Source organism: Esox lucius, chromosome 6 (genome assembly GCF_011004845.1).
Source record: "Esox lucius isolate fEsoLuc1 chromosome 6, fEsoLuc1.pri, whole genome shotgun sequence".
In the NCBI taxonomy this organism is placed as follows: Eukaryota; Metazoa; Chordata; class Actinopteri; order Esociformes; family Esocidae; genus Esox; species Esox lucius.
In genome coordinates, this window is record NC_047574.1 from 16,907,041 (window position 1) to 16,927,443 (window position 20,403).

The 20,403-nt window shown below is 40.4% G+C and overlaps 2 protein-coding genes across 8 annotated transcripts in view; both read right to left on the reverse strand.

Moving 5' to 3' along the window:
- The window catches only part of plekha1a (pleckstrin homology domain containing, family A (phosphoinositide binding specific) member 1a), a 28,389-nt gene extending 21,836 nt beyond the window's left edge, over nt 1-6,553 (reverse strand). For 3 of the 7 annotated variants that reach the window (XM_010869926.5, XM_010869925.5, XM_010869924.4), the window contains exons 1-2: nt 6,252-6,552; nt 141-351 (exon numbers count right to left, since the gene is read on the reverse strand). In XM_010869926.5, the coding sequence (XP_010868228.2) occupies nt 141-281 (141 nt within the window). In that variant the 5' untranslated portion in view covers nt 282-351; nt 6,252-6,552. Of the gene's footprint in view, nt 1-140; nt 352-6,251 lie in introns of all 7 variants that reach the window. The other 4 variants (XM_010869923.4, XM_010869922.5, XM_020047511.3 and 1 more) reach the window with 2 other exon arrangements.
- A 2,392-nt stretch (nt 6,554-8,945) lies between these two features.
- On the reverse strand, nt 8,946-14,669 carry ikzf5 (IKAROS family zinc finger 5). The gene is given in 7 exon segments (XM_010869927.4): nt 8,946-10,393; nt 10,395-10,412; nt 10,414-10,494; nt 10,497-11,290; nt 11,478-11,651; nt 12,592-12,760; nt 13,597-14,669. Coding segments are annotated over 6 exon segments (1,275 nt in total). The 5' UTR covers nt 12,725-12,760; nt 13,597-14,669; the 3' UTR covers nt 8,946-10,318.
- Nucleotides 14,670-20,403: the final 5,734 nt, after the last annotated feature.

The following is a 20,403-nucleotide window of genomic DNA, read 5'->3' on the forward strand; positions in this document are numbered from 1 at the left end:
TAAATGCAGTCTCATATCATGCTTACAAAATAACCCTTGAAATCTTGAGATTACTCAAACACATTTGTTCAGTATGCACATACCAGCACTACACATAATATTAGTAGCTCATGCTAGTCATCTGTCCTACTGTATGTCACCTGAGGGTTGTCCATGTACCAGACCAGGCTGCCCAGTAGAGTGTCCAGAATGAAGTAGCGCCGCTGAAACTTCCCACTACTCTCATTCTCTTCAATGTCCAAGAAGCCACAAATCCGGTTTTGCCGATCCACATAAGGCATCTCAGATCCAGTAAATTCCTTGGCCCAGGGGGCCGGTTGAGAGGAGGAAATAGGGTAGACAAAAGGTAGCCTGGATAAAGGAGAGGGTGAAGGAGATAATTGTTAACGAAGTTGCAGTGTAGCGTTTTCCGCCTGCCTCTCTGACAATTCAGAGAGGCAGCCAGGTACTGGCTACTGGGATCTTGTGAAAAACTTGAACAGTCTGGTTTTTCAATTTCTATCTAATCAGTTTCACTGACCTACACAATCTTATTTACATTACCTATCTGGAGCTCAGCCAACACAACAACCAAACAGGCCAACTGAGCTGGAGTGAGCAATATGTAACCCAAAGATTAAGCAGCCATTCTACCAACTAACATTGACTTATTATGAGTGTTTTCATTATATGAAATTGTTCTCCACTCCGGACTGCATGTGCTGATCCTCGTGTTGCGGCTTGGTTTTGGTAAAGAGCAACTTTCATTACTTTGTTAACCCTGTACTTGATTTTGAGGTGTGGGAAGTAAATATTATAAGTGCATTGTGTGAGAAAATCATAGCAGACATGCTAAGTTCAGAGGTAGAAACCAAAAACAAAGTAAATATTTATTTTATTTCCAACAACCATAAACAGGGAACCTATGGTTACAATTGGTATTATGGGTTATGATCTTTTATTCCATGAATCCATACTCCAAAAGGATTTTAATTAATCAATTACGATTAGGTTAAAGATTCCCATCATACAAATGCATAAAATGCTAAGTTATATTATAAAGGTGATTGGGGAAATATGTTATTTAAAATGGAGTACTTCAAATAATAGTTTGAAGTACTTCCAAACAAACTATAGTTTGTTTGAATGGTTCTAGTTATACCACCGGCAGGACATCCTATAAAAATGGGAATGCTGAATTATTGCATGTTAGCTAAAATGCAAAGCTAGCTAGCTGTTATCTGGTTAGCTCCTAAGAGTAAACATAGGAAGCTCTATTTGTTTGGCGCAACTGGTCTAGGACACATACAAACATAATTTGTTCACTCGGCTACCGAATGCAGGACTGGCTATAAAAATGACTTCCAAACCAGATGTTGTAGCAAAATACATTGTTTCTGACATTCCCCAAGTAGACACAACAGGCTGAAACGTTTCAATGACTCCGTTAAAATATAGATAGTAAGATGGTCTTCAGTTCTCGGTAGTACATTTCACAACATTTGAACTTAATCTGGGTGAGATAGGTCAACGTGCGCAATATGGAGGACAGAAAGATTAGAATATGAATGAAGCATACCGATCTTATATTTTACATTCTTCATGGGGGACAAACCCAATGAGTTTGAGCTTTAAAAGAAAAGAAAACATGATATTGGAAACATGTCAAAACAAACTTCCTACTTAATTGTTACGAAGGTCCTATAACAAAATTTGAAACTGCTACATTATCTATTATCCGACCGTCTTAAAACAATTAATGGCTTACACCTTAAGGCAACAAGCAGCCTTCATTTCTGAAACAGATCTTTTTGAATCCATGATAAAAGGGCTCTTTCTCTCCCTCCCTCTGCATCAGATAAAGAGGCTGGAAAAAGAGCAGTGTGTGGGAGGATAGGGGTAAAACTGGGACAAAAGGCCTGCTTGTTGTGCACTGTGTAAAGGAGAGATGACATCAGGGCTAGCTCCCTCATCTACTGGATTCATTCCAGAGACACACACGCATGCTGAGACGCTTGACAAAACACACTCTCAGGGTTCATTCGAAACACATGAAGATCAAGACTATATAACGGTATGATTCTGACTAGCCCGGTAACAGTTACTGGTGTATTGATTGGGTGGTATCAAGACTTAATGTCATCCCGACTTCTATCCCAGGGTTTACAGGTCTATCTAAACAGCCAGACCACCTAATTTCAAAATAACACTACAACAACAGTGTTGTGTAGTTTACTGTATCCACCGGTGTCACACAAGCCAAAGGCAGAAAAACAGCCTGAGGTGAGAAACAGGAGACGTGTGCATTACAGAACAGCTATGGTGCTACTTATCAATTCAACCATTTAGCTAACTAGCAAATAGCTTCGACACCAAGAGTGATTTAAAAACACAAGTAACATCCCCATAGTCCGTGTTAAAGACATTTAGAATTTAGTTGTTTGTACGGAATCAGCGGTTTATTTTCAAATTTCCATTTAATTTGAAGTGGTGGCACCTGCTGGTCATAGCAAATTGTTTTGTATTTGTTTTTAAGGGGTTAATCCACAATGTCAGGTTTCAGTCGTTTTGTATTAGAAACTGGCTATTTAAGATGCCGTATCCTTTTAGTTTAGATCTTATTTTCATTTAACTAGATTGGATTTCTTTTGAACCACTTTCAAGTTTAAATGTCCATTAATTGGTATCGGTTTTGAAAAGACCTGGAAACAGACACTGCCTTCAGTTACCAACCCTTGGAAGTGAGTGACAAACATGTAAGCAATAAACATTTAGAATCATGCAATCAACAAAGCTCTAAAGTTGTACTCCAGGAATGTATTAACTGGAACGAGTCAAAACACTCACCATAAAAGGCAGCAAATACTAGCGTTCAACAGACTAAAGCCGCCCTGGGTGACTATTTAAGTTTATAGATTTTTAAAAGTTCTCTTTTTTTATCTTCCTCATCCCCAAATACAGCAAAAGATGGACTGCAGGTAAATTAAACCAAATGAGCCATGCAGATCCTGCTTTCTCCAGTTGTGACTCGGAAACAACCATGTAACTTGACCATACTCAGAAGTCTGGAGTAAATATGAAACCTTTATATTAAAACAAGAAAAACAAACATATTGCAATAGTAGACCACAGGTATTTCTTTACAAAGCATCTACAGATCCCACAAATTCAGATAATCTTAAAACGAAAGCGCCACAACACTCATGCTGAGATTTCATGGTGGGGGAAAAATGTAGCCAAAGCCTTCACCCAGTATCCAATTTATTATTTTAACGCATCTAGTACCTGGTCAGACCCATTTGTCTCCAGAACAGCTTGAATTCTCTGTGGCATGGATTCCGATGCAGAATTCTAGAGGGATGTTGGTCCACGTTGACACAATGTCATTACACTTGTTGTAAAACGTCCCATTCCATCTCATAGAAGCTCTATTATGTCTGGGGACTATGCAGGCTACTCAAGTAAACTGAACTGGGATTCATTGGACTAGGCAAAGTTTTTCCACTCAATGGTCCAGTGTTGGAGATCATGTGCCAACGGATGGTTCTTGTGTTAAGCGAAACAGAAGTGGAACTCTGAGTTGATGCAGTTCTACACAGTTATTTGACTGTTTGTAGCCTGACTGTCATTATACACACCATTGTTTTCCTCTTCTCCTTCGACAAGCTGTTCATGCCCACTGGACTGATTCAGACTGGATGGTTTTTTTGTTTGTCACACCATTCTCAGCAAACCATAAAGACTGTTGTGCATGTAATGGCTAGCACACAGGCTATTTCTGTTATACGGGAACAGGTGCCCTGGCACCCACAGTAATACAACATATAGCAAGCCACTGCTGCAAGAATGGGTGATATACCTAATGAACGTGCCATGGACTGTCTGGCATAATACAAAGTGGATAGACATGCAAAAAGAGGGCCTTTTAATGCGAGCAGAGAGCGCTCAAAAACAGTGAGAAAGTGAGAGAGAAGAGGAGTGCAAGTGATAGACTGGCAAGCCACCAGGTTAAAAAGGTCAAACTAGAAAAGGTCAGAAGGGGGAGGGGTTAAGCAGTCCATTGACTGGGCTCGATCCTAACTCAAACATTAACATCCACATGAATTCCTTGTATGTGAGAGAACACTGTCTACCATTGGTAAATACACATTAGTAAATACACAGCTCCAAAAAAATTAAGGGAACACTTGGGCCATGCTCCCAGTTTGGAAGCATAAGTGAATAAGTGAATTAATGTCCCCTGTTTTCTTTAGCAAATGAAAGTGACAACAGGTGCACTGGAAATGCACTGGAAATGCAGTGTCAACAGCGAGATAACCCCAAAAAAGAGAATGGTTTTGAAGGGCATCAACCCAGCAGCAGGACCGATATCTGCTCGTTTGTGACAGGAGGAATGGGAGAAGCACTGCCAGAGCCCTATACTATGATCTCCAGCGGGCTGCTGGTGTGCATGTTTCTGACCAAACTGTCAGAAACAGATTCCATGGGGGTGTCATGAGGGCCCGACGTCCTCTAGTGGGACCTGTGCTCACAGCCCAGCATCGTGCAGCTCGATTGACATTCGCCAGAGAACACAAGAATCTGCAAGCCTGTCACTGGCACCCAGTTATCTTCACGGATGAGAGCAGGTTCACACTGAGCACATGACAGATGTGAAAGAGTCTGGAGATGCCGTGGTGAACATTATGCTGCCTGCAACATCATCCAGCATGACCGGTTTGGCAGTGAGTCAGTGATGGTCTGGGGAGGCATATCCTTCAAGGGTAACACAGACCTCCATGTGCTAGCAAACGGTATCCTGACAGACTGTCCAGGGGCTCACTGATGCCCTGATCCAGGTCTGGGAGGAGATCCCCCAGGACACCATCCGCCGTCTCATCGGGAGCATGCCCAGCCTTTGTGGGAGTGCATACAGGCAAGTGGGGCGACACACTCTACGTAGTCACATTATGAGTTGCCGTGATGAAACACACAAGTTGGAACAGCCTGTGATTTAAATTGTTTATCTCAAGTTTCTTGAGATAGCACCACTACATTCCAGTAATTTCAAAATTGAACACTCTTAGGACATAAGAAATAACTGTGGACCGACAGAGCCCAATAGATGTACTGTCTAACAAACAACCTTGAATTAATGGTTTAACACATTCAACTTCTGAGCAAAAACGAACGAGAGGAAGAGCAATACAATGGCACCTCTATCTGCATTCTGAATAATCTGCTGTGACTTTCAGTCATCTCCCTTTCAATAAATGCCCTCAACTCCTAGCTACTGTGGATATTCAATTAGGCAACTCTAAAAATGTGTCTAGAAGGGCTTTGTGTTTACATACACAAACACTTGAAGTCATGAGTGGAACTAACAATATTACTTTGAAAATTGAATTAACCCTAAAACAATATCTTGACAGTTCAAGCTACAGAAAACAAATCAAGGCTCTGCCAAATTACAATTCCTAAACATGGAGTAGGATTATTATTTAGCATACTTATGCATAAACTAACCATAAACAGCATATTTTGAACTGTTCAAGCTGTAAACCAAATACATTTAAAAATGTTTAGGCTATCCAAGCTTCAAATTAATCAACGTTTTTCGACTACTCCTTTTGTAATTGGTGTAATTTGCATAATTGGTGTTCATAAACTACAGACAAACGCAAATGTTTCACGTGTTTGGGTTATCCAAACATCTACAATGGGTATCATCTATTATTATCAACATGGTTAAAGAAAGAATGACATTAACATGGTTTGGCTATCCTAACTTGAAAGTCTTACTTTTTTTGGTAAATTAATGTACACCACAATGGCTTTTCTAGCTTAAAAATAAGATCTCAGCATTGGTAAGTCACATTCTCTTAAGATGATGTGTGCTGAAACGAAAAACTGTTAACATGAAATACACACTTTTGCCCCAGTATTATTAACGGTTTGTATATCAAAGTAATTTACATTTAATTAACACGCTAACCTAGAAACCTCGAATGAGACCCTTTCATATATCGAGAAATACTCGTTAAGAATACAAACGCCTGACGTTTTTCTCTCATTTCATACAGTAGTCTCTCATCATTGAGCTCTCTGACAGCTACAGTAGCTAACATTAGCTCGTTAGCACATTTTACCTAGCTAACAACGCATGGTACTGTACATTCAAAACCGCCTTACATACAAGCTAGTTTAAGGTCGAATGGTTTCCTTTACCTAGTTAGCAACACTTCAATCTCGAATCACAAGCATTTCATTGGTGTTTGTGGCTTCCAACTTACCGCAGGTCACAAGTTTGTCTACACTACAGCGTTTGGGAGATGGCCACAAACGTCGCCCATCTCGTCCTCACGTTCTGTACTGCTGGGCAGGTCTGGCTCTGGAATAAGAGCGCGTTCGTAAAGTAGCGAGAAATGATTTGTGACTGGAAACTGGATACCGGAGCCCCGACACAACAAATATGTTTTCAAATCGCTACTGATTAGACATTATGTACAAATGCTTCTTGTAACAACAGAGAAAGTTCAGTAACCCAGACATTCCACTCGAAGACACGCCCCCATTGCTTCTTCATATTCTTTGGCATTGGGTTGGGAGATCGCACTCAACTGAACGTCGCATACACCGCCACCTACTGTACCAGAGTGGGACTCCACTTATGGCCTGCCTAAATTCTTCTTCCCATTAAGTTCAACTTTGTGTCCCAAATCATATTCTACTCCACACCACTTCCTCTCTCCTGCACACTATATTCCCAACCTATTCCTTTACATCACGGTGTACTCCATAAAATGCTCTCGCCTTCCCACTCAAACCTTTGAACCATCTGTATATATCCTTAGAAATTAGTAAAACAAATTTCCAATATAATTCTCCACACTGGCTCATGTTCTTCCCATGCCAATCTATTCATACTATACCTCAGTAGGGTTTTTACAGCAGTTGGCATCCAAAAATAATGGGGAATTCCCTCCCAATCTCTCCTACCCTCAATCATGTCCACATCCACACCCAGTTTAGGAAACCATCACAGGGGGAACATTCCCCAATACAACTGTAGGCCCATTCTCTGTCTTTCCCAGAGTTGGCCACCTTCTGCTCTATTATCACCCATATCCCTTATGCTTACAGCTTACACACTCCTCTTTCCCAACACTCCCCGCTGTGGCCACTGGATGTCCTGCACAATTACTTTTTGATGGGGCCACCCAATTTGTCTTCTTCTTCTTCTGTGGGATTTATAAAGCAGTTGGCAACCAATCATTAGGCACAAAATAGTGCTGCCAACTTGAACTGGAGTGTAAGATTTGGCCATCTGTATTCACTTCTGTGTTATGTCCAAATTACAGGCAACGTGAATTATCTACAAACTTCTCATGCCCCCACTCACCTCCCATCCCTGCCCAACTTATTGGACCTTGCTAAGCAACACCCATACACAGGTTTAGAGGCCTGGGAGAGGTCATATCTTCCTTCAGTATTCCTTGCAATGTCTCCACAGTTAAGTCCTGCAATTTGAACGGCACAAAATAAATAAAGGATACTACCAGTGACATTAAGAAGATCGGAAGTGTTCAACAGCCATTGCCTCCATATGATCATTTCATGTCTTGTTTAAAAAAACAAGTAATCCATTGATTTTTTTGGTGTTTAAAATACTATAACAAAACTTTAAATATGCGCATGCAGGCTGAATTTTAAAATGCCTCAACATAGTTTTAGGATTGACCAAAGGGGTCAATATGAAATAATTAAACACATTATTACAAATACATGAGTGCAACATTATTATGAAATATTCTCAGTATTGTCACTTCAAAATAATAGTATTTTACTGATCACAAGTCATGGAAGTGTTACGAACAACAGCCAACAATCAGAAAGGCAACCACTTTTTATTAAACGGACAACCACTCCCTTTTCATTGTAACTATGCAAAAAATGATTAATAATAACCAAGTTGAGTCTGTGGTATCAAGAAGCAAGTCACAGCATGCATTTCATCTGTAAGTGGACTTAGTTTTAAAGAATAGAGAGTACTGTAATGTGTGCTGAGTGTGTGTAGCGGTCCCATCTCCTCAGTAGACATTTTTGACAAATGGGTGCTTCCAACTTGGTGGCACAGGCCCTTTCCTGTTCCAGCATGACTGTATCCCTGTGCACAAAGTGGGGTCCATAAAGACATGGTTCAACGAGGTTGGAGGACCTTGAGTGGCCTGCACAGAGCCTTGATCTCAACCCTACTGAACACCTTTGGGATGAATTGGAACAGTCAATGCGAGCCAGGCCTTCTCATCCAACATCAACGCCAGACCTCACAAATGCTGTTTTGGATGAATGGGTACAAATTCCAACAAAGACACTCCAAAATCTTGTGGGAAGCCTTCCCAGAAGAGTGGCATCTGTTACAGCTGCAAATGGGGGGCCAAATCCATATTAATTCCCATGGTTTTGGAATGGGATGTCCAACAATCTCATATAAGAGTAACGGTCAGGTGTCCACATATTTTGGCTAATGCTTAGCCCTCTGCCAGAATGTCAATGACAAAATGAAATGAGACAAAGAATCTGTTAAAATTCTTTCAGATTTGCTGAATCTGAAAGTATGTTTTTCCTTCTGTGAACTTCATTTTTTCATTTACATTCCTCCACCATTGGATATTTGTGAGAGTGGTGACATGCAATTACTGTACTCTTAGAAACAGTAACCAGAGGTTAAATTAGGCAGGATCCAGCAGGAGCTGAGCTTTTGCACATAAGAACATAATGACACCTACTGTAGGGGGGGCTGAGCTCCCGTAGTTAAATACTGCTCCAGCAGTTTAACATTTTAGATACACCTGGAAAGTAGAAAGTAAGGTTTTCCCACTTCCCAAATCCCAATTCTATCCCTTACAGTTACTATGTTCTCCACAAATGGTGCTAAACAACAGAAAACAGAATCCAATACAAAACAACCATACAGTATTCTTCCCTTCAGCATAATGTTACTTTTATTGACACAACTACCCAATTGATAACGTAGAATACAATAAATAGCTAATAGAACCACAATATGCAATGCCATGATCATAGCAGGACAACAGGGAATTCCAAGGCATAGCATGTATGCTAAAACATGGGATATCTGGTACTACTTGGCAATTTGGGATTGACAAAAGTGAAAAACAAAATCTAGTGATACTGTTTGACAATACAGCTGATGGATCTCACTATTACATATCATTTGAAGGTAAGAATATACATCTTAACATTATGCTTTATTTTTCCCATACTCAATTAGCAAAAATGTGCTGGTTAAGGACACTATGTGCAGATCAATCCCAAAAAACAGACAGAAAAACAGTTTAAGAGATTGTGAACATCGTAGGCACTGTTGGAGTTAGAGTCCTATAGGTGTTCGAGGTAACCCTAAAAAAAAATCTGCTAGCAGGTGGAATTAAACATGTCTTAAACATGTGGGTTAATCTGCTGTTCTGAGCCATTATATTGTCAATCAGCAACATTTTAATTAAATTATTGTGTTTTTAGGCCTTTCCCACAAACTCGCTGCCACATTGCAACCAGAGTTAACAGCAGATCATGTGTCTACACCATGCAGGCATTCGCACAAACTTGGAAGTTCGCCAACATAGTTGGATTTTATTATGATTCACTCACCAAGATTTACTTTTAATTCATTTAACCGATTTTAGATTCATATGTATTGAGGTAAGAAAACAATGTTCATAATGATATTTATCTTACTGCTATCCACTACCTGCAAGTAACATTGACTTGTAGACAAATTAATTGCATGCAGGTGGCAACAAAAATCAAACCTAAATACATAGATGTTGCTGACGTGTGTAAAAGGTCAGCTCTAACTGCAATTCTATGTGGATGGGGTCAGACCGGTCCTAACAGTTTGTCTGGTGGGTCTTATGGTTAATATGGACAGAACGACGCAGCTGTGGCTCCAAAAAAAACTACCAATGCAGAACTGTAGTTGGAGTGGGTGGTTTTGTTGCTTATGAATAAAGCCAATAAAGGGCACCCTCCCAAATGTGTTAGCATCATCTCTACGTTGAGAAGTCTGCAAAAGGTTGTTGTTTTAAAAATGAAAGGAGGAATGTTTAATGATCAAACAGGTCAAAATGTACCTTTATACAGATCCACCCCAACACCACATATGCATCAGGCACCATCAAATGTTAAGTCCCTGTAAAATCAAATTCACTAAACCGAATTTGCAGGCAAAATCAAGGCTCGATTTCAGAAAGTTCTACAACAATAAATAAAATCTCAATCATTAAACTAAATCAAAATGTGAATTTCAGCTCCAGTCCATCAGTGACACAGCAACAAGTTACTGCTTATGCTGCCCCCTGGCAAAATGGCAGGCAAAGTCATACTTGCTTCTGCACCTATGGCCACAGATGTTTGCACTGAAATGGATTCTCAATAGCCGTGGCAGCCCATGTGGATGGTGTACAGGATGTTGTCAGGGAAATAGATGTCACAGTGTTGGCAGTGGTGGCAGCATCCTGGGGGTCTTGATGCAGCGAAGGCAAGCCTGGGGCTGGTGTGCTGGGCTGGCTGTTGGTGATGCTTGGGGTGCTGGTGCGCCCACTGTGCTCACTGCAGGGCCCTGCCCCGGGACTGCAGTTACTGTGTGGTGGGGGTCTGGGCTCTGGGGTGATGGGGGAGGACGCGGCATGGGCAGTGCTGACCGACACAGCAGCAGGGGCAGTGACTGGCTGAGGCGGCTGGTTGAGGAAGGGCTTTTCGTCCACGCAGGACTCTGCACCTGGAGAGACAGGAGGCTGCTGGGTCTGGGCTTCAGCCTCAGAGGGCAGGCTGGCCAACTGGCCGGCTAGGGTGGAGAGCTGGTTGAGAGGATTGTCCATAACCAGGTCGTGGTGGTGATGGTTGCGGTCGTCCCTGGAGCTTACATCTGCACCAGCACCGTGGTCACCATAAGTCTCCTGGCGCAGGTGGGGCAGCTCGTGGGAGTAGTCATCCATGTGCTCGGCCTTGTGCACCACCATGGAGGGGGGGCTGAAATTGATGAGGAGCCGGCGACCATATCCCAGGCTGGTCTTCTTCTGCAAGACGCTCAGCATCTTCTTGTGGGAGAGAGAGGAGCGAGCACCCTTCATCGGTAAGAGCTTGTGTCGACGCCGGCGGTGGTGTGACAAGTTGCTGCGGTCACTGCAGCGGAAGGAGCACAGCTCACACTTGTAAGGCTTCTCTCCTGTGTGGGAGCGCATGTGGGCCTCTAGGTGGCGCTCATAAGCAGAGGCAAAGGGGCACAGGTGGCATCTGTGGGGTTTCTCCCCTGTTGGATATGAGAAAAGGATAGGATCTTAGGCTTAAATGTTACAAGCTATGTATTCAGATTTTTGTCTTTATAAAATAAGGGGTTTAAGCTCTAAATGAGATGATGATTAACTGGCAATGACGAATCTATTCACTTATCACCAGGAAGCATATTAATAGTGTTATGGCTCACATTAAACACTCACCTGTGTGAATGCGGATATGTTCAATGAGCCGGGCTGTGCCTCTGGTGGCATAGTTACAGAAACGGCACTTGAGTTTGCCATCATATGTTCTCTCAAAGCCATCCACCAGCATTCCTGAGCCGTCGTCAAGGGACAAATCCACTGATGGGTGGTCCAACCCATTCTGACTGCAGTCTGCATGGGTACAGGAATGATCAACACAAAACACAGAAGACGACTTGCACTTATCGCTGGTGTCCTAACTGAAGTGTGTGTTAAGGTTACGATTTTTGTGAAGAGTTCTCTCATGGGTTCTAGCGCACCATTTGCCTATCAGCATCAGGTGTGTTTAAATGTTTCCCCTGCATTTTCAATAGCAATGTATGTGGTATCCAACTGACCCATATCCCGAACATGAGAATTAAACGGCTTTTCTGACTGCAAAACTATACATCAGCATACTGATCTGTTAAGTCAATGGAAAAACTGGTAAAATATCTGAAAACCTACCATTTCATAGGGTACCTAAAATAGTTCCAAAGCCACAAATACAGTTGAGGGCAATACGTATGGAGCCAAATATCGGAAAATCCAAGGACAACCCGTATCAGTCTGCAAGAGTCCTTGGACTGGGACAAAGCTTCACTTTTCAGCAAGAAAATGATCCAAAACACAAAACCAAAGCTACAAAGGAGTGATATAAAATTAGAAATCAACTTGCTTTAACCAATGGTGCACATTCAATCTGGAAGAGTGCTTGAGCAATTTTGTCAAAATGAATGGGCTTAGCAAGAACCTGACATGCCATCAGATTGTACAGTCCAAACCGTGTTTTAAGAACGGAGACATTTCTCCACCATAAACCTAAAATCTAACAAAGTATGAGATAATGGACCTGTAAATATATCTTTGAGAACTAGCATGCAGTGTTGTTCAAATCGGTCTGTAGTTCTGTATATAGCAATACCGGCTGACTTAATAACTTAGGTGCTAGTCTAACTTCCTGTCAAGCAGTCTGAAGAATGACAACACTACAGATGAGCTTCACCATTCTTAGTGACTAGAACTTTGGTTAAAGGTAAGTCTAAGCAGGCAACACGTTTTCATCGTCTGCTGATGCCACAGTTAGGCCTACCTGCTGGTAAGTCATCCACCTCTTTAACGCCACTGACGGAGCCTGAGATCATGTTCACATGTTGAGTCTGCTGGCTGAGATACTCCTGGAAGTCTTTGACAAAGTCCAACGTCTCCGGCTTTTCCTCACCCATTTGAAGGTTGTGACAGATTCAAGGGCAATAATCCAACTGTATTAATCACAACACATTAGAACATTATTGTCAATGGGCAGACGTGCAAAGGATAACATGACAACAAAACTAGTTATTTACTAACGAATTACTTAGACAAAATAATTCAGCATCGATTTAGTAAAGAGGTCAGTGGAGCTCGACACCAACAAAAAAAGTTAGGAGGTCATTGGACTGCAAGAGAACGCAGAGAGCCACGCCTTTCATGGAGAAAAATATGAAACCTAGGACTAATTGGGTTTGATGTATATTTTACTGCTTAACATTTAGAAACTGTCCTTGTCAATCAGATGTCCTCTGGTCACCTAAGTGACATAACAGTTCTATTTCATTCAGCTGGTAGCAGATACTGTAGCATAACTTGTAAGTGCCGTAATAGTGATTTTTAGCTGTTATGGAGTGAATGGCTTACAGAATTTTATATATATATATGTAGTTGGTTTGCCATTCATAGAAGCATCATACTCATGATGACTTAGGTTTAACTCATTGTGAAATACACAGAAATAACAGCATAAATGTAGGATAATTCAGCTAGGGATCAATAGGGACATTCACAAGATTTCCCCCAAAGCATCCTTCTCTCAGACATTGCCTTGATAATTCCATTGTGCAGGCTGAATCCCAATATCTTCTTTGCCAGCACTGTGGGAATAGGGTAAATACCCTGAACGTAAATGTTCTGCAGCAAAACTATGACCACTCGATTAGATTTTTCTAATGATGTGCATATGGTGTCCTTTGCCCCACTGCTAACGTTCAAATGCTTGAGCAGCTGGCCAAGTAATCAGGGAACTATTTTTGTTAGTTAATTAGCCACCAAATCAACGTACCTTTGGAAAATGTCAGGAGTGTAAGCAAGCATCAATATGTCTGTAACCAGCGAGTGAGAGATATGATTCTTCGTGACAAGTTACAGGGCCATTTCCCCGATGGAATGGAAACGATGGAATTCAGTTGAGTGTTTTAATGAATCTTTGATTCAACTTTAAAGCTGTATACTAGCATGCGTTCCTACAAACACCACTTAGAACATTTGTTAAGCACGCCTCTAAACTGTCAATACTAATAGAATCGCAAGTCAGATATTTCAGAAAGGTTCTTTATTCCAATCTTATAATGCACTAAATCTAGATATGGCACATTTGCTCTTAGCTACATAATGAACTATGCTGAGGCAATTATACGACAGCAGCAAATAACTAAACACCATAATTACTTGATAGAGGACAAATCTATTCCATATTCCAGCCTAAATGTTAACTGAATCCTGTAATCTCGGATTTCAGTTGAAAAACATTATTCGCCTGTTTGTTAACAATTGCACAGATATTGGAAAGTGTATTTGTAGTCAAATTTAATTCAGCAAACGGAGAATTAAAAATATATTGTTTCAATGTTAAGGCAAATAATGTGTATAAAGTGACGCCGAATGCAAAAATAAAAACCAAAATACCGTACTTCGCCAGCTAGCGGCTACACTTATGGACTGGGGCCGTCGTTAAATAGTTTTTTAATTGCAATTTCAACAGCGATAAACAGCTCGGCGATTTACGAAGGTTCTAACAATTAACATAAAACTGGCCCAGATCCGTTGCTATAACGTTAACAAGCGTTCCCATGTTTTTGTTGCTATCGCGTGAGGTTAGCCAGCTAGCTTAGCTATCATACCAAAGACAGTATTGTTTTGATTGGTCTTGCGCCTTGAACAACAGTTCCGTCAAAAGAAACATTACTAATCTGCGACTTCATCGATATCTTATCAAGAATAGGCGTCATATAAAGCTAATAATCGGTTAGTCTCTAACCACATATAAATGTGCAATACCGAGCTAGCTACGCAACGACGCTAGTTGAATCAAAACAATGAAGGATTGTTGTGACTAGAAGCAACAACCCACACATTCAGAAGGCCCGCCTACCCAGCCAATCAGCTGAGGGAGTGTGATGAAGTCGGAAAGACCCGCGTTTTTGACCAATCGGGGCGTTTTGTGGTTCTCGCTGAAGGTGGGGTTGCTCAGTCTGAACGTCTGATCGAACCAGTTGATATTCGTTAAATACGGAATGATGACAATGTGATGATTCGGTGTCTTTCCCCAATGCCGACATCTTCCCATTATTTTGGTCGTGTTTGGTTTAACTACTTACTGCATCTGTTAGATAAGGAGGTGTGACACAAATTCTCTAGAGGGAATTTTAACGACCGATTTCTTGAAGACCGGGGTAGTTCTTGAAATATAACAATTACGTGATTAGACATATATCAATGACCACTGCCTTCTCAAACTCCCTCAGCTGGTCAGGTTGGCAGGCCTTTTTTGGTGTTGTGGCCACTGGTTGCATTTAGCGAAAATCATGTAAATAAACTGTATTCAGGATATATGAACAAACTTATGCTTACTTAACCTTAAAACCAACTCCCTACATTGTTTGGGTTAGCACATGCTTCCTAACTAACAGGTCCCAGAACGGTACCAGACAGTGGAGAGTATCTGCTAGGCACAATATCTTCAATAGGGCCTATAATTGAGTGTAGCCTGACCCAGGGGTGTAAAGTTGAACGGCAAAGGCACACTGAACTGACAACTTTCTTGCTGTCTCTGCCTGGTGTCTTCCCTCTCTCCACTGGGATATGTTATCTACCATGCTTTTTGCTTTTTTTTGTATACGATTGTATGTTAGCACACCATAGTCAACTGTGCGAGAGAAATGGTTCAATGAGCCATGTGACCAAGGTGTACTGGAGCCTTATAAGAGATTGCATCAAATTATGTCAGTAGTGGGTTGAGCTTCTGACTATATCTTTCTGTTCAGTTTTGCAACCCCTGGGCATAGTACAATAGGACAGAGGGTGGTGGTCAGAGGGTGGTGGTCTGTTGTTGTCTGTTTTCTGGCCTGGGGCAATGCTTGGCAAGTGGGTGGAACTATTTCCCCCCTCTCCAAAGTCCACCTGGTCTTGTTGCTGATCTGGATTCTGCCTGAAGACTCTGGCCACAGTCCACCTGTTCCCACCTGTATTTAGTCACCCTCTGGTCACCTAAATGTGTAAATCTATTGATCAACAGTGTGGCATTAAATGGTAATGCACCTTTATATCTCCACAAGGCACAGCCAGAAGATGACTTGCCACCCCTCAGAGACCTGTTCTTCTCTAAGTTTATTTCTGGGTTCCTGACTTCTGTAGGTTTATTCCTAGGTTTTATAGTTGTGCCTAACTACTGTGCTTCAATATCTTATTGCTCCCTGTTTGTGTTTTTAGGCTAGGTATTTTCATAAACACTTTGTGACAAGTTCTGATAAAATATCTCCATATTTATACCTACGTCCTTTTATATGCAACTTGGATCTATTATTAACTCATTAATCTGGGTCTTTTGTTCTGTTTTTGTTTACTTTTCCTTTTGTTCACTATTGCATTTTCTTTCTTTAATAAAACATTTATGATACAGTACATTTTCATGAAATTAAATGGTATTAATTTTGGATAACTTTTACCAGTGACTACCATTGCTACTGCTGTCAATACCACAATTAAAATACATATAATTTAATAAAAGGTAACACACCCCATTTATTTCAGTAAATGGTTTGACGACATTGATCCCGTAAAATCATTATACCAACAGCACTTTCAAACACAAGTCCTACATTTTAGCCACAACATTTCTTAAAATAGCTAATGACTAATTTATGTTTCACCACTTTTAATAATTGAACAGATAAGAAGTTTGAAGAAAATCACATTGCCCCATTTGTGTCAAGTTATAGAAAGCCCATAGAGATGCGGGTGATAAACGATCTGTTCGAGTTGGCTATTGTATCCTTTACAATGCCACAACGGCATGTTACAAGAGAAAGTAATACATACCATCTAACACGACGCTTGGTCTACATTACAACAAGAGCTTCCTGACTGGTTTTGGTTGAGTGGGTGCTGAATGAAGCCACCACTTAATATTACATTTTAATAAATCTTTAAGTAAGTCCGTAGCAGCATTGTTATTAGCGAAATAGAATCGATTGGAAACAGTAAAATTGTTTTAAATTCCAGTCTCTGTACACTAGATGGCGTATATTGTCCATAGATCAGCAAAGTTTCTAGCACGTATCATCCACTGGTTTTATGTAAACATTGACATTATTTAATAACTTCAGATATTTTAAACCTCCCCTGTAATTTATTTTAAATATTGTCAAGACAATTTTTACGTTAAGGTGTATTAATATTAAAATAATGTATACAATACGTCTAGTAATTGGCCTGCACAGAGTTGGACAGTTCACTAAGAATTATCTTGGATAAGCCAAGATAACAAGGCTTCTTCATGTTAGATGACAATAGCAGTCTCTGGGGAAAAGGGTCCAGAATGCCTAAGGCAGACATGACACTCCACATGGGTTAAACTACAACCCAGAGAGCAGTCAATTACATCACCTTCTAATGGCCTGTCAACACTAATGTTATTTTATTGCAATTTCATTATACTCAGGTTTCCAATGGGAGAAGATGCTTTTAAATAATTTACACACGCTGCCAGTGATTTGTCAGTTATGCATTATAAATTACAGTCTTGAGTACTCATTTCTAAGTTCTGAGGCCGGGGTGTGGAAGTTTTGCAGAAGTTATCCATCTGAATTAGATAGTATGCATATACATGTAATTATTATGAAATGTTTCTCCATTCGGGACAAATGTAATCCTGTTGTAGTAATTATACTTCTATGCATTTAAACATATTCAACAGACATAATCCATATAACATTTGAAAAAAGAGTGCATCACTATAGCCTTTCACTAAGTACATTTTCATCCACAGTACCCAGGTTTTTGTATGGTGAATATAGGTGCAGGTAGTGATAGACAACATGTATGAACAGAAAACACACACGCATACGACACATTAAGCGGAAAGCATACCGGATGATGAGAAATAAGCAGTAAGAGTATAACCTGTGCATGAATTTACTGATGTAGATGTACACATTTCCAGATTTATATTTTCATCTACATGGTATGTGCATTTATCTAGATGTAGGGAGTTGAGTCGAAGTTTGGGAGTTGTATAGTGCAGATGTTTAATTAGCATTTAACTGTTTGGAAGTGGCTTATTTTGGTGAGCATACTATTCTTAGTCTCAGGAGAGCCACTGGATGATTACCGAGGGCCACAGCATGGGGAAAGACACTGTTCAAGTGGCATCATTCCTTTGTTGTGGTTACCCTGTACTGCTGTCCTGGATCACTAGATTACTCGGCAATGATCTTAACTGCATGGCTTTAGCCCTAGAGTCACGTAGGACCTTGAATTTACATAAAGAAATGTTGTTAATTTGTAAAAGTACACCATTTTCATTTGCAAAAATTTTTATACTATGTTAATATTACCAACACAATCTGAATGAATTAACCCAAAAACAATTCACACACAATATCCAACCCTTTCATATGACTCTCTCAAGCTGGTGAGTATTGGTAGAAAACTGTAAATTCAGACAAGATGAACAATATCTTGATCCTATTAAAACATGCTAGGCCTATTGATACAAGCTGCAAATTAAAACTCTTATTTGAACATAATTAAATAGGCTACTAATTACACAAGTCAAAAAATATAACAAAGCAATTGTGTATTTGGACTAGTGTAGACTTACTGCAGATTCAATAGGTCTCAAAAGCCCAACTATTGTTTAAAATAAAGTACTCATAGTGGCACACTGAGGCACACTAGAAAATAACAGGAAGAATAATTGAATAAATAACTGTTAATTTCATATTACTATCACAGTGTGTATATATATATAACATTGTATGTCTGTCCTCTGCTATTTAACTGCTTTCTACCGTCTGACACATAAAGCTGGAATGAAACAGTCCTAGACCTAGGGACAAAACCAGCCCCACAAAACTTGGCATCCTTATGTTTCTAATAGTAAATACAGTTATTTTAACAGTAATGTTCTGTTTCAGGGCATTACATTATCGTGGTGTGCAATATTGGCATTCTGCAAATGACTGTACCTGTTTTTAGAAAGACACATGACGTATACAGCCACATATTCCTGAGTTTCAATCTTGTCTAGAAACTGGGGCTAGAAACAACACCTGCCTTTGAGGAGTTGGTGGGTTTATCCACTTGCCCTAATTCACATTTAAAAGGGCTGGATGAAAAGGCTTCCTTCCCCTCTCAACTACTTGGTTTATGTGCTGTTTGTGGTTTTATAGAATATGAGCCAATTCATTCCATCCCCCTGAAATGAATGGACATTTAATTTGGAGAACACCTCTAAGCAGTTAGACCTCAATCATATGTTGGGCCATTGTAAAAGCTGCATTGGACATTAGCCTCCAAGAAAGGCTTTTAAATCCCTCACAAGTGCAGCCATAGTAACGATCGCAAGAGCCATCACTATGCCAGTAGGTGAAGAGGGACATTGGAAGGATCTTTTCTCCTTCTGGCGAGAATATTCCTTTCTTCAAATCCCTAACTCTACATGGGGTATTTGAAAAAGACTGAAGAGGTGAGGAACAGGATAAAGGATGTATATAGTATGAAGCCTTTCTTTTTCTACAACACTTAATATCCTTGCAGGCCCACACCAATGTAATGAATGTAATTGCCACCTTTGATAAAAATGCTATTATCTGGATCACACTTTACGTGTGGCAAACAAAGCTGGCCCGCCCTGCACCCACTCCTCTTTTTGTTTTTATCTGAGAATGAGAAACCCAATTATGCAGAGAAGAAGTGGCCTTTCATAAAGCTACTATGTAGCCGTAGACTGGTAAGGTTTCAAGCCGTAGACATCTGCACCAAGGCAATATCAGATTTCATATAAGCACACGTAAGAAACAATTTCCTTGAGGAATTTCCTCTCTGTCCGAAGATAAATATCTCTCTGCAGTCCTAACTGCATTGTATTTTCCTCAAAGATAAACTTTCATCTTCTGATAGATATGGCACTTCAGTGGACAGACATACATTTTATTGACCTAAGGTTGACCAAAGCAGCCAACACTTTGGGAGGGGAAATGATCTAAAAGAGAACTGTGACATGACTTCTATTACAGTGAAGGGCATATTTTTGTCTGTTCTCAACTGCCAGAATGAATGATCTTTTCTAAACTATTATGCATCATGTAATCCACATTTCTACTCCTCGGGTGTTTCAACTGTAATTGTTTAGGCTTATATGTCTGTAACCCCCATCACAGATAAACATTAAACAGACATTTAATAATCGCGGTGAACAGAGATGATGGGACTTTATGAGGTGACACACGATAAAGCCGCTGTCACCTTATGTCTGAATGTTCCTGTGACTGCCTTATTACAGCATTAAAGGCCTCACTTGAAGAACTCCCACGTCACCCGTGACAGCCCAGTACTGCTTAGATTTTTTTTTACAGGATTGAAATATTGAAAACAATCAAATAGACTGTCACCAGTGACATATTGTACGATTACTCTTAAAAGACTGTCATACTTTAAATGTATTCAAAGCCATTTCTTCTTTAGAATCAAGTGATTATTCCTTTAAGCGGGCAGTTCTTCAGTGATGAATTGGTAATCAATTAATTTGACTGGGTATGGTGAGGAGCCTCTGGGGATGACTACTGGTCACTTCTATTCTCTTGCATAT